This window comes from Lepidochelys kempii, chromosome 9, assembly GCF_965140265.1.
Source record: "Lepidochelys kempii isolate rLepKem1 chromosome 9, rLepKem1.hap2, whole genome shotgun sequence".
NCBI lineage: Eukaryota > Metazoa > Chordata > Testudines > Cheloniidae > Lepidochelys > Lepidochelys kempii.
This window is the reverse complement of record NC_133264.1, coordinates 98,065,471-98,079,528: the sequence shown is the minus strand read 5'-3', so window position 1 is coordinate 98,079,528 and position 14,058 is coordinate 98,065,471. Positions and strand designations below refer to the sequence as shown.

General features: G+C 44.9%; 1 protein-coding gene across 2 annotated transcripts; it reads right to left on the bottom strand.

Moving 5' to 3' along the window:
- Positions 1–5,632: 5,632 nt before the first annotated feature.
- On the bottom strand, positions 5,633–12,526 carry MMGT1 (membrane magnesium transporter 1). Of its 2 annotated transcripts, none has more exons than XM_073358484.1 (4): positions 12,363–12,526; positions 10,123–10,175; positions 9,056–9,159; positions 5,633–7,968 (listed from the first exon to the last, which is right to left on the bottom strand). In XM_073358484.1, the coding sequence occupies exons 1-4, from the start codon at positions 12,442–12,444 to the stop codon at positions 7,806–7,808; spliced, it is 402 nt and encodes a 133-aa protein (XP_073214585.1). In that variant the 5' UTR covers positions 12,445–12,526; the 3' UTR covers positions 5,633–7,805. The 2 variants fall into 2 exon arrangements, with proteins under 2 accessions (XP_073214585.1, XP_073214586.1); XM_073358485.1 differs by lacking the exon at positions 12,363–12,526 and adding an exon at positions 12,295–12,360.
- Positions 12,527–14,058: the final 1,532 nt, after the last annotated feature.

The following is a 14,058-nucleotide window of genomic DNA, read 5'->3' as shown; positions in this document are numbered from 1 at the left end:
AACTATTTGAAGTTCATGACCTATTGGTATTTGTCCTTCCCATATAGACCCCATTCGACTCGCCTTTTGCCTGCCTGGATCAGCGGTGATCGCTAGAACCGCCAGGCAATCTAAAAGGTGTGAATCAAGCCCTCTTTTTAGAGAGAGGAGCCCCATCGAATGCTAAGCTTGTTGAAGAGGGGCTCAGACATTTGTTGTGATGGGCTGATTAACATACATACTACACTGCTGCTCTTTCTAAAGATGAGACCTACTGAAGTCACCAGTGGGCCTGGAGATTTGTACCACAAGTGATTTTTAATCTCCAACATCATAGTTAAGCATCCTCGTTAACTCTCCTCCAACTGTTTCCTCCAGTTATAGGGTCTCCAGGGAACTGGACTTTGCCAGCAGTTTTCCCTGCTGAAGGACCCTCCTGTTTCTAACCCTCTGAAAGCTGCAGTTTCCCTTCTACGCCCCCGGCTATGCTCTCACTGCTGGGGTTCAGATCGACTGAAAAAGGCAGTTAGGAAACTCCAGACCATCAGCCCCCGGACCAGACTTGCAGTGGAGGTAAGACTTACCTGGTGCTGTCTGGGGAAGATTGCTCAAGCTGCCAGACCTGAAGGTATTTCTGTGCCCTGGTCCACCAGGGATAGCTGCAGTGGTAGAGAAGGTTGGCCAGCAGCATGTTGTGTGCCTGCTGGCTGCCTGTGCACGCTCTCACAGTGCTGTGCTTTTAGCAATGGGAGATCTGGATTAATGAAAGGCTGCAGCTGGTCCTACTGGGAGTGCAGGTCTCCATAATGCCCACCAGCCTCTACAAAAGGGAGAATGGCCCTGCTCCCAGGAAGGGTCGTTCTGTGAATCAATAACTTACTTGGAGATAATCACATTGAAACTACTCCCCTCTTATGTCACTTCCAGCCACTAGACCAGGGGTGGGCAAACTTTTTGGCCTGAGGGCCACATCAGGGTTCCGAAAGGGTATGGAGGGCTGAGTAGGGAAGGCTGTGCCTCCCCAAACAGCCTGGCCCCCTACCTCTCCCACATCCTGCACCCCTCAGAACCTCTGACCCATCCAAACCCCCTGCTCCTTGTCCCGTGACTGCCACCTCCAGGGACCCCCCTTCTCCTAACCGTCCCTTGGGGACCCCACTCCCTATCCAACCCCCACCCTGCTCCCTGATTGCCCTGCTCCCTATCCACACCCCCACCCTCTGACAGGCTCCCATGCCTATCCAGCCACTCCCTGTCCCCTGACTGCCCCCCGGAACCCCTTGCCCCTTATCCAACCTCCACTCTCTGACCCCTTACCATGCTGCTCAGAGCACCAGGACTGGCAGCCGTGTTGCCTGGCCGGAGCCAGCCACACTACCCAGCAAGAGCTCGCAGCCCCACCACCCAGAGCACTGGCGGCATGGCGAGCTGAGGCTGCAAGGGAGGGGGAACAGCAGGGGAGGGGCTGGGGGCTAGCCTCACAGGTCTGGAGCTCAAAGGCCGAGCAGGATGGTCCCGCGGGCCGTAGTTTGCCCATCTCTGCACTCGAGACAATTGCCAATTTACACCACATGTGAAGCTGGCTTTAGGGACACCTAGAAAACTCCATGTGTTAAGCAACCACCTTAAAGTATCGCCAAGGTTTCCAGTACAGTCTTGTTTGACTTTTGATTAGAAACCCAGCCCTCTGCTAAGCAGCTGATTTCTGCCTAACCCTTACTACTGTTATACGTATTAGAATGCAGAGTTCTATGGTAATAGCACAAAGCCAGTGCTGCGAGCACAATCCAAACCAAGTAACAGTTTGGAGGTAGGGTGAGCAGACGCCCTGCTGTTGTCTCGGGAAGATCCCCTCTAGCTTTCCGACCAGCATATGCGAACCACACAAGAAAAGCCTTTCCTCACAAGATCCATCCCAGACCAAGTGCGAACTGGACCAAGGCTCTGGGGGCTGGATTTTCCCATGTGTTGTCATGTACATCAGCACAAGGTGGGGGAACAGTTACTAGTCTGATCTGATAGTACTCTGTACTGTAACTAAACCGTCTAAATGGCAAGGGCCAATCAGGCCGCAGGGCATTAGAGCCATAGGGCTAGCATGCAAGGCACACGAGCAGCAAAGTTCTTATCTCTGTCCCTCACTCTTGAGTCTCTCTGGGTTAAGGAACTCCCAATAATAAGTCCAGCACCCACCTCAGCGGAGACTCAGACTGGGCAGCAGCTCTGTCATGTGAGCTGAAAGGGAGTCTGCCTTTGGCAGAGGCACTGGGAGTTGTGCTTGGCTGGAATTTGCTCTTCACATTGCTTCATCGGTTGTTGTGTAAGCCTGGTAGTTAGCCACAGAAACTCTGTTATTTCAAAATTCCAGTAACGCCCCTTTCATTGTCTGTCTGCACAGATTAAAAGGGATGGTTCTGTGGCCTGGGGTCAGCTAGCAAACCCCAGAAGTTGGCCCTATGTGGCCAATTTTGATATAGTAGGTCAAAAAGCCTGGCTGGGACTAATAATGTGTTTCAACCTGGCCCCATGTAAAATACCCAAATGCTGAGTCTTTACTACGCGGGATTGTAGTGGACATTTCCAACTCCATTTCAGACCTATCTTTGAATCAGAGCTGTCAAGCCGGGTGGGCTATATGGAGATTGCTGGCACCATGGTGTGAACTGTAGCTACGATTATGCTGCTGTGTTTAAAAAGTGAGTACCATATATACTCGTTCATAAGCTGAATATTTTTGGTAAAAAAGTGATGCATCGAAGAGTAGGGGTCGGCTTATAAACGGGTCTACACCAAAATTTGATGATTTTAAACTCTATGAAATGATTGAATTGAATATCTAATACATTGTCATTTTGTTTACCTGGAGCGTCTGCAGGCATTGAGCCCCTCAGTTCCCTGTGGCTGCGGTTTGCCGTTCCCAGCCAATGGGAGCGGCGAACCGCGGCCCCAGGGAGCTGAGGGGCTCCGTGCCTATGAACGCTACAAGTAAACAAAACGTCCCGACCCGTTAGTGGCTTACTCTGATGGGCCGGGAGCCAAACTTTGCCAACCCCTAAAATATAGAGTTGGCTTATGTAAGGGTCATAAAGTTTTTACTATTTTTTACCTATCAAGCTGGGGGGGGGTCAGCTTATAAATGAACGGGCTAATGAACAAGTATATGTGGTAATTATATAAAATAAACCCTCTTGTCCTGTTTAAAGTCTGGGGACGGACATCTCAGACGATGCTGAGATGTGGGGAGTTGTCCTTTCCCCATGCTTTTAAAGTTGTCCTGATAGTCTCCTATCCGATGAAGTGAGCTGTAGCTCACGAAAGCTTACGCTCAAATAAATTTGTTAGTCTCTAAGGTGCCACAAGTCCTCCTGTTCTTTTTGCAGATACAGACTAACATAGCTGCTACTCTGAAACCTGGGTGACTTGAGAGGCTTCAGTGTGAACTGCAAGGCAAAGTAATGTGTGCCCTCAGGGCTGCATCATAAGGCAGGGAGCAGGTACAGGTTTTCTGCTTGTTTTAGCATTCTAAATATCTGACCCCCACTTTCCCTACCCATCCCCTGGGATCACGAGAGGCACTAACTAGTGATGACAAGGCAGCTGTAACCCAAGCTGCAGGTCTCCCTGCCCCTTTGAAGCAGGGGAGGATGCCGACTCCTAGGGTGCATGTACAGTAGAAAAACGTGCCTGTATGCCAGCAATGGTGAAGCTGCACTATGGTTGGCAGGGCTCAGACATTCTTAGCTGCTGTTTTCTGAGGCTGAACTGCCCTGAATGGATTCCAACCACCAAAAGGGGCAAACAAGTTCTCTGCAGGGTGGAAGCTCTGAGAGACACTAAACCCCAGGATAATTTTGGAGTTGCTGAGTCACAGCCGAAGGTGCTTGAGAGGCCTGTGGCTAAAGTACTAGTTCAGAGACATAGGTTGTAGGGTTCTTCCTTCATAGAGATGGAGAAGAGGCAGTGAAATGAATGCTGGAATTTGAATGGCTCTTCCACCAGGCACAAGGAGGTAAAAACTAAATGGTGCAGGAGCACTTCAGATTGAGAAGTCATTTGTGTCACCTGCTTACATGTAAATAGAGTCACTTATTCAGTGTCAAATCTTTGGTAAGGGTCTAACACCCATCTCACAGAGATCTAAACACTGCTCTAGGAAAATAGATTACAGCTGGAGGGGGGTGAAACCACATACCAAGTACTAAAAATAAAGCCACATCAATTAATCTCAGATTGTCTCTTGTTTTCCTGCACTAAAGAGATGTTTGCAGCTCTGTTACACTACAAACTTCTCCAGAGACTAATCAGTCTCCGTTATGACTACCAGAGCTGGAAGCAAAAGAAGAGTGTAATTAGTGGCTATTTTAGAGACATGTAACTGCTGAAGCCTATTTGACCAATCTTTGAGAAAAGACACTTCTACCAGCTGAGATCCATAAAAAAACAGACACCCTAACAACCTGTACCAGAGGAGGGGGGCTAGGAACTGTTAAGGTTTCCTCACAGAAGCTATTGCCCCTGTCCCATCCTCATTCGATCGAACAGTTGATTGACAGCACCACTTTTTTAAATCCAAAATCACTGGTGGACCTACATTAAATAGTGAGGAGCGGGAAAGATAATGCAGCACAGAAGTTCATCTGGATTCAAATTGCAACCAAAAGAATAGAAATGCTAATTAGTGACCCAGCTTGAAGGGATTAATCTTTGCAGTATTTAATAAAGCATGCTGCTTGAGCAGAAATATGCCATGTACACTAGCCAAGTAGATACCAAGAGTAAAGGCCCTGGAAATACTTGGATGAGCTGGGGAAATATTTCCATTTGGCCCACTCAAAGCTGTTGATGGTGCAACATATTTTTGTTTCCTTGCCACTTTTTGAGAACAGAAAATGGTCTACAGGAACGTAAGCGTGAATGCCCCAGGGATAAGTGCAGCATAGCTGGTTCCCAGAGCAAATCCACAGCAATACAGTGCCCCCCCCCACTGAATACTGTACTGAGGACTGTGTTTGTACTTAAGGTGCTGAATGGAGACAGGGGATTTAATAGAGTGAAGGGAGTATAGTAAACAAAGCTGAACAGTGATCTCTCTATTACAACCACATTTAAAGGTGTAGTTAAGCAAATTGAAATTTTTCTTTGCTAATTTTACAGCCTTCAAATACCTATTGGAATGGGATGAGTTAGATGTGAATACGCAGTTATGACCAGTGTTTATCTCTGGCCTTAGGAAGCAGGGGTGGAGCTTTCCTCAACAACTCAGACACCAAGGAGACAAGATCTTGAGTGCACATGCCTTCCAATGAGCTTGCTCATCATTAAATATAGTATTAATTCACATGTGAAGAATATATATGACTCAGGCTGTTGAGATATAGACTAGGAATGGTGAAGGCAGCCAGATAATGCAGGCCAATGATTTAGCAATCCTAAAAGCTTGTTTAGCTCCAGGACATGGTGTTGCTCTGATTCCCTTTTTATGTATTTGACACTGTAATGGAAAAGTGGCATGCAAGAACTTCCCTGCAAAGATGCTACAGGCAAAGTAAAGTTATTTCTTTAGAACTACTAGCTGGACAATTTCTTGATAACCCTCACTCACCTTGCTGTGACAAGGTGCAGGATAGTTGGGAGAAAAATCACCACTAAAAGCTTTGTAAGGATATGTTATTTATTGGACATTGCAAGATAAGAAAAAAATAATTTGTACAGCTTTGTGATGTAACCATTGTTGCTAAAGAGTAAAGCTACTCCTCATGTGGTTAAGAGGCCACATGTAGCCACCAAGGTGCTTTGCAGCTCTCAAACTATGCAACATTGAGGGCTTGAGAAATAAACATTTGCTCTGAGCAGGACTCCAGACTTCACGTTGTAGCGCATTTTGCACTGAGTGGGCCTTACAGTAGCATGAACATGGCCTCCCTAGATATTAAAAGGTGAGCAGCCCTGCTCTACAAGACATTATGCAAATAGTACACTGAACAATTGAAATATCAGTCTGCTAGGCTGGTTACATGGCTCTTGCCTTCTTTCTTCACCTCTTCTGTCATTAATCTAATGGCATGAGAATCTCATTCCATCTCCCATACCACTTTTGCTCCTCCCTAGCTAGCAAGTCACGATGAAGCCTAAGTCTGCATCCATTTCCTCCACATACCCTGCCAAGGCAAAAAGCAATCCTCTCCTTGTACACCAGCACTGTTCTAAGTTAAAAGGGCAATATGAGGCTGTTAGTGGTAGCAGCCATCAATTAATCTAGCTTATTTGTGACTCCCAAGGAAAGAGAGCCAAATGCACTTTGGGAAATAGCACAGTGGATTGGAGAGTAAAGTTTAAATGATCAGAATAACCCTTCTGAATATTTAACCAACCCAAAGAACCTTCAAGTGAAAATCCAACTACTCAGAGCAACCATCCATACTGCTGCTCTCACCATGGCAGCCCGGGCAATAGGATGGACCAGCAGAAGGTGCTTAGTTTTCCTACGCGTTTTGCCTTTGAACTTTCAGATTGCTGGGTTGAATAAAATAGATTTTTAAAAATAAAAATATTGCAGGGTGAGGTGAGAGAGCTTTAAGGGGGAATAAACAGAAATCTAGGTGGACCTGTAAAGCATCTTATGCAATGCACAGGGTCTTAGCTATGTCATGGAAGCAGAAGAGAAGCTTTCAGTTACCAATGGAAAATGCCAGAGTTGAACAAAGTTTAACAGTAAAACCAACCTTTTAAAAAAAAATTATAAAACAGTAACTGTTAAAGGCTATGTCATGTTTTAAGAACATGTGCCCTCAAAACAGTTATCTTAAGTCAGCTAATGGCTCAGAGGTAACAGTTTTGTTAGCTTAATTTGATGCTTCAGGGCTAGTTACACCATGCCCACTTAACCCCCCTTCCTGTGCTAATCCCTATAGCACCTTAGTATTGGAAAACACATACAATTTGTTAGAATGGATATTGTCTTAATACTTATGAAAACTGCTTCTCAGAATGCATGAAAGATAAACTAGTTTCTGGTGCCACTTATGGTACTGAAACACTACTCAGCCATTTCATGATCTTTCCTGTATACACAAGCAAAGAGAGCAATACAAATACAGTGAATAAACAAGCTGAGCGTATTAGATTATCTAAAAAGAAGCAAGTTGTCTCCCCCATACACATACCAGATGTAGAGTCCCAGATAATTTTGGGAGGAGAAGGAGAGAATCTACTTTTAAACAGGAGGATAACTAGAAAACAATAACTTGATAACAAAGAGTTAGAAAACCCGACAACCACTTTTTTCTAGCATTGTAAGAATGAAAGCATTCTTTTAGGTTTCAAACATACACCAAAAGGTGCATCTTAGCTTTCTGTCTGTCTCCTGTTCCTAGAAAGTCTATCTTTTCATGCTGCTAAATGCTGCAGTGCACTTACTGTTTCTGAAAGAGTTCCATAAAGGGTAATGCAAGCAAATCAAGAAAATAAATAGCACTAAAGCATTCCCTCTTTTCAAAGGATATTCATTGCAATAAAAACTTATTTGCCTTTTCTTAAGGATAGGAATAGTTTTAAATGAAAAAAATCAACCGCAACATTGTTTAATATATGAAAGTTCAAAGATGTTTCACAGCATAATTGTAGCAATAACTTACACTCCATTGCCAAGTCACAATTCAGTCATTTTCATTAACAGTGTACAAAGAAGGTCCTAAGATATAGATATATATATATATTTTATAAAGTCTGGAAGATCAATATAAATACTGCTCCAGAAATTAAAAAGTGTTTACATCCCCAACTCCATTACATCTCAGTGTCCTGTTCTATTATAATCTGTAAAAATCTTAACGGCGCAGAGGTTCAAGTTTTCGTAACTTCAGTGATGCGCTGGATGACAAAGCATCTTGGTTTGAAGAAGAATTCACTATATCTGGAGACTGGAACAGTACTCTACCACGATGATTAAATACGTAAAAAGATGGATGGTTCCTTAATGTGTCAAATGTCCTTAAAATAAACATGAAAAATAAATTAATGTCGATTTGGAATGATCATTTCACAAAAGTGTAAAAATCTGGTATTTATTGATAGAATAAGAAGTAAGTGCTGTTACCAAATGGCAGGGGTGCTAAGCCTCTAGATCTTACCCAAATTTTCTATGCCATAACATAAATGTTAAGAATTTTAAAGATAAGATGCTAGTGTTATGGAGATATAGATATGCCGATTGTTCAGTATACTGAAAACACCCACATCATTAATAAACTTTATTCTCCCTTCTACAGCTTCCTTATGTACAAGTGTTAATAACTACCTACAAAACATCACCCAAATTCCTCCCTCCTTTGACCTTGCCTAAGCCAAAATCCATATTCATGCCTCAGTGCTAATAATGCTGAGCGCCCTTAATTCTCACGCACTTCCTAGCACTTCACGTTCAGGCCCCCTTGTACTGCCATCTTTCATAGATTTACTTAAGTCCCATATTATTCAGACTATTCTCTACAGGAGCAGGTTTTCTGCCCATCTGACTTCCTATCCACCTCAAAATTCAATTCAAAACCCTTCACAGGTTTACACAATTCTATCTATCACAATTCAGCACTTCTATAGTATAACTAATTCATCATCAACACTCTTAGGAGCGGGTTTGTGCCATCCCTATTTACTGATGTGAAAACTGAGGCAGAGATGGTTGGTGGGAAGAGCTTCTGTCGCAGTCCTCTGCTGAGACCACAGGACAGGAGTAGTTCTGTAACCTCTTATTTCCCTATTCCTCACCTGCTCACTCCACTACTCCAACTCTGAGGTGGGTTTTTAGGAGGCTCAAGGAAGGAGGCAAGGAAGGGCAGAAAGTATCCCAGTCACTGCTGTAGCCTCATCCTATCTAGAACACTACATCCCACAGCCAGACATTGCGTGGTGGCTTCCTGGCTCTTCCTGTCCTTCCCAGCATCACATCTACAGCATGTTGTCAAGAAGCAGTGAGCTAAAAAGGAGAACCTTTCCGGGGCTGCTATTTCACAGGACATACTGAGTTTATTTATAGAGCAACAGAAAAACCTGTTAACGAACAGAAAGAACCCCAACGTACTTATTTTTTAGTTCTGAAGTGGCATCCATGTCTTTAAATTCTCCTGCAATATGTACTATTCCATAACACGTAACTGCAAAGGCCAACAGCGTTTGAAGAACTATCTGCAATAGAGAGAGATACAATACACCACACAGAGGTTGCTAAACAATATAAGAGAACCCTTGTACAAAATTGTCATCTTTTATTCTGTTTTGCTCACAATAAGCACATACACATTTTTCAACCAGTGATCTAGAAAACTGGGAAAATCATTTTAGACCCATTTTAGTGGGGGGAGGAAATTGAGACACAAGGATTAAGTAGCTTGCTCAAGGTAGCACTGCAAGTCAATAGCAGAAGCAGGAACAGAAGGGGGATTTCCTGGCACCCTACTTATACCCTCTGCTAGGCAGCTTGATCTAATTCAGAGTTCTTCAGGCAGATTCTGTATTCCTCACAGCAGTCAGAATCACTGTTCTGTGCACTCAAATTACTGCTTTAACAGGAAGAATCTGGTACTCAGACAAATTATGTAACCTCCGTAACACTGTCAACAAGGATGACAACTGGGCGCAACCTTTGAAGTCCGCTTCTGCATGTCATTTTCTTATTGGTCAACCAAGAAAGAAAGATACTAAAATAAGAAAACTGAAGTAAATGAAACAGGTTGTGCTGGGATAACAGCCGCACACTATAGTATTGAATAAACAAATGTCAGCCAACAAATGCCAGAGGGACGCAGATGTTTATGCTGCAGAGTATAAGAAACTTATGCAAGGACTTTCCAAGTTCTAACTTCAGAAGCCACGGAATTTCTAGAGGTGACGTTTCACCAACAGTTCTAAAGAAGGAGAAGGAAGTCAGGACTTATTCTGATTTGCAAACCCTCTTTGTAAGAGTTGTAATGCATTACTGGACATTAGGACTGGTAGGTGAAACATTCTCACGCAGAATGAGAACTTGAAAGATTGTACGATTAAAATACAATTATTCAAATAAAAAAACATGAACAGGAACAAAAGCAAGAGCCCAAACTATATTATTAGTCTTAAATCTTCCAAACACCATGAAAATGTGTAACTTACATCTATCGGCAATGTTTCATCTTCCTTTTCTGTTAATCTCATATAGGAACGATCTATAAAGTAAAGACATACTGGTAAATTAATTTTTTTTGTAATAAGGCAAATCAATATAAATTCCAAGAGTGTTTGGGTTTCTATGTATTATGCCATGGACTATTAACTCCCAGTAACTCTGCCATATTTAATCTTGTTTCCACGTTTGCTTCCTCACACAGCATATCTGATCTTCCAAACCTGCTCTGATAAATAATTTCAGCAATAATTTAGTCTCCTTTCTGCATAAGAGAGAAGAGGGTGGAAGAGGGCTGATGATGGAGCACACAGATGCAGGAAGAATTCTCTATGAATGCCAGATATTGCTACTTAAACTGTAGTGCAGCCAGCATTATCACAAAGCTACTTCAGCAGAAGGCATTAGATGTTCTATTTTATTGCAATATATATAGCCACTGTTCCCTATTGAACTGATCTAAATTGTTCATCATTACTAGTAAACTGAAGAGCATGTTTCTGCACAAGACAATCTGCAATTGCTTTACTACTTCAGCAGCATAATACTACATTTAATAAACGATTCCTTCTTGTACACTCTTAGGACATTGTATATAATATGTATATGGAATACTATTGCACATGAAGCACAAATCTCTTCCAGAATTCTTCAAAAATAGGTACACTTTCCAGATGGGTTGGCTATAACCCATTAAGGTACTAGCACTGTGTGTAAAGAAGAATCATTGAGGAATTATTTGTAAATGCTATACTTACTTATACTTATGTGATAGTGTGGAATTTTAAAAGCACATTTTGCCTTAACTTAGTCTGTCATAAAATTCAGATAACTTTGGGTTCTAAAGGATATCACCTTTTTCTGAATTATAAACATTATCCTAAATGGTTTACTCCATCTTGGTCACTCGGAGATGCACCCACTTACACCAGGGCTGAATTTGATCCACTGTGCACTAGGAGTTGAAATAATGTGACCATCCTCTCTAGCATCTTCAAATACTCTTGGCAAAATGGTTCTCTTGCCACAGATTGGAAACTGCACTGTAGCAGTTGCTGTGGTCAGACACTGACTAGTACTCCAAATGCATTGCTGCACCAAGGAACTAATGCAGCACTGACAAATGGTAGTTTCAAGTTTCAATACCTCGCAAACCATCAAGGTTAAATAGCATTTGCTTCTAGCATGGGCAACTGGAAAGATGCTCAACCTTTAAATCATATAATACTAGTTGTTGGCATGTTCCCCTATCTCCCCACCTCAATTCTGAGATGGTTTTAGCATCTGGTGTCCCAAAAACCCACTAGCATTGAAAAACAGTATTTTAAACAAATTGAGAATTTGGAATTATAAAGATATTTCTATATAGATAGTAATCAGAAATACGTAATATTCAGATTTGCCATTACCACAGCTAGAACCATTTTGATGGACTAGAATAAATGTTTTCAGGAAACAGTAATTTCTCCAAGCAAGAGCCCTGAATTAACGATCAGAAAAAATAATTGGATCTCTGACCGCATAAGTAAGCATTTTTGAGAAATGATACTGTTCAGCTTTAAACATATTAATGACATCTATTAAACAAACATGTAAAATTCATTTATGCACTAAAAAGAGATTAGCTACATTCTACAAATTCTTTTCCTACACAGAATATATTAAAAATGGACTCTGAGCTGCAATCTCAGCTCTGTGCTGTATCCCCCCCATCCCCCCACCAGCTTTCTCCTTCCCGTGCCCTAGCCACACTGCTAGAAATGCTTTCCCAAATCTTCCGTTGAGCAAATGGCTTGAGGTCCAGTGACTCCTCAATAACAACCTGGCCCTCGATTGCCCTCCTGAACCTCTCTCCCATCTTTTAACTCTAGCCCATCCCCCGCCTGCCATCCTGGCTCCCACTATCACCCTGGTCCAGCTCCTGCATGCCAGACCTCACGCCATCAGCTCGATGCCGGCTACACGTATGCACCCAGATTCCATCCTCCCCCAAGCCCCACATCCCCCCCTTCCCTCCCCCCCCAAATCCCCTCCTCTCCCCCAAGCCGCCCCCTTTCCCTGCTGCCCGCGCAGTGAGTGTGGGGGAGGGGGGCTATGGGGGATAAGACCCCCCCCCATTTCAGTCCTGCTCCCCGCCCCCGCCAGCTGCCCCCCTGACCCACCCCGGATCCTTGCCCGCGGCATGCCCGGCCCGGGGACGGGGCGTCCGCGCGGGGCCCCGCTCACTCACGCTGCGCAGCGGAGAAGGCCGCGTGGGCCAAGGCGAAGAGTCCGATCCCCACCAGCCCCTTCCACAGCGAGGCGGCCGCCATTGTCCCCCACGGGCCACCGACACCCTCCCCTCCTCAGCCCGGCCGGCCACCGCCAGGGGCGCCCGCAACGCGACCGGCGCACCGAGATGGCGTCACCACGGAGCGGGCCCAGAAGGCCGACCGTGATAGGAGAGACGGGCAGGGCCATAGGTCGAGGGGCGGGGCCAAGAGAGCCAAGGGAGGGGCGGAGGGTCATAGGTCGAGGGGCGGAGCGCAGGCGTGGTGCTGGGGCGGGTTGGTGCTGCTGCGCATGCGCCTTCCTCTCCCAGGGCTGGTGGCGCTTGCGGAGAAGGCTGAGGGCGCAGCATCCCATTAAAGTGGGGGCGTTGTGGGGGGGACGGGACCCGGCCCGGCGCCCCTGGCCGCCTGCCCCCGCCCCGGGAGCCGCTTCTCCCCGGTCTCCCAACCGGCGGGGCCCGGCTGTCAGCCCGCAGGCTGGGGCGAGGCAGCAGCCCGAGAGGGGCCTCCCCCGCAGCTTTCAGAGGAGCAGCCGTGTCAGTCTGTATCCGCAAAAAGAACAGGAGGACTTGTGGCGCCTTAGAGACGAACCAATTTATCTGAGCATGAGCTTTCGTGAGCGACAGCTCACTTCCTCGGATGCATGCCGTGGAAACTGCAGCAGACTTTATATACACACAGAGATCATAAAACATAATAAACAATGGTCACATAAACACCACCCTATACCGGAAACCTACTGACCGCTATTCCTACCTGCATGCCTCCAGCTTTCACCCTGACCACACCACACGATCCATCGTCTACAGCCAAGCTCTGCGATACAACCGCATTGGCTCCAACCCCTCAGACAGAGACAAACACCTACAAGATCTCTGTCAAGCTTTCTTACAACTACAATACCCACCTGCGGAAGTAAAGAAACAGATTGATAGAGCCAGAAGAGTTCCCAGACGTTACCTACTACAGGACAGGCCTAACAAAGAAAATAACAGAACGCCACTAGCCGTCACCTTCAGCCCCCAACTAAAACCCCTCCAATGCATTATTAAGGATCTACAACCTATCCTAAAGGATGACCCAACACTCTCACAAATCTTGGGAGACAGGCCAGTCCTTGCCTACAGACAGCCCCGCAACCTGAAGCAAATACTCACCAACAACCACATACCACACAACAGAACCACTAACCCAGGAACTTATCCTTGCAACAAAGCCCGTTGCCAATTGTGCCCACATATCTATTCAGGGGACACCATCACAGGGCCTAATAACATCAGCCACACTATCAGAGGCTCGTTCACCTGCACATCCACCAATGTGATATATGCCATCATGTGCCAGCAATGCCCCTCTGCCATGTACCTTGGTCAAACTGGACAGTCTCTATGTAAAAGAATAAATGGACACAAATCAGATGTTGAGAATTATAACATTCATAAACCAGTCAGAGAACACTTCAATCTCTCTGGTCATGCAATCACAGACATGAAGGTCGCTATCTTAAAACAAAAAAACTTCAAATCCAGACTCCAGCGAGAAACTGCTGAATTGGAATTCATTTGCAAATAGGATACTATTAATTTAGGCTTAAATAAAGACTGGGAGTGGCTAAGTCATTATGCAAGGTAGCCTATTTCCCCTTGTTTTTTCCTA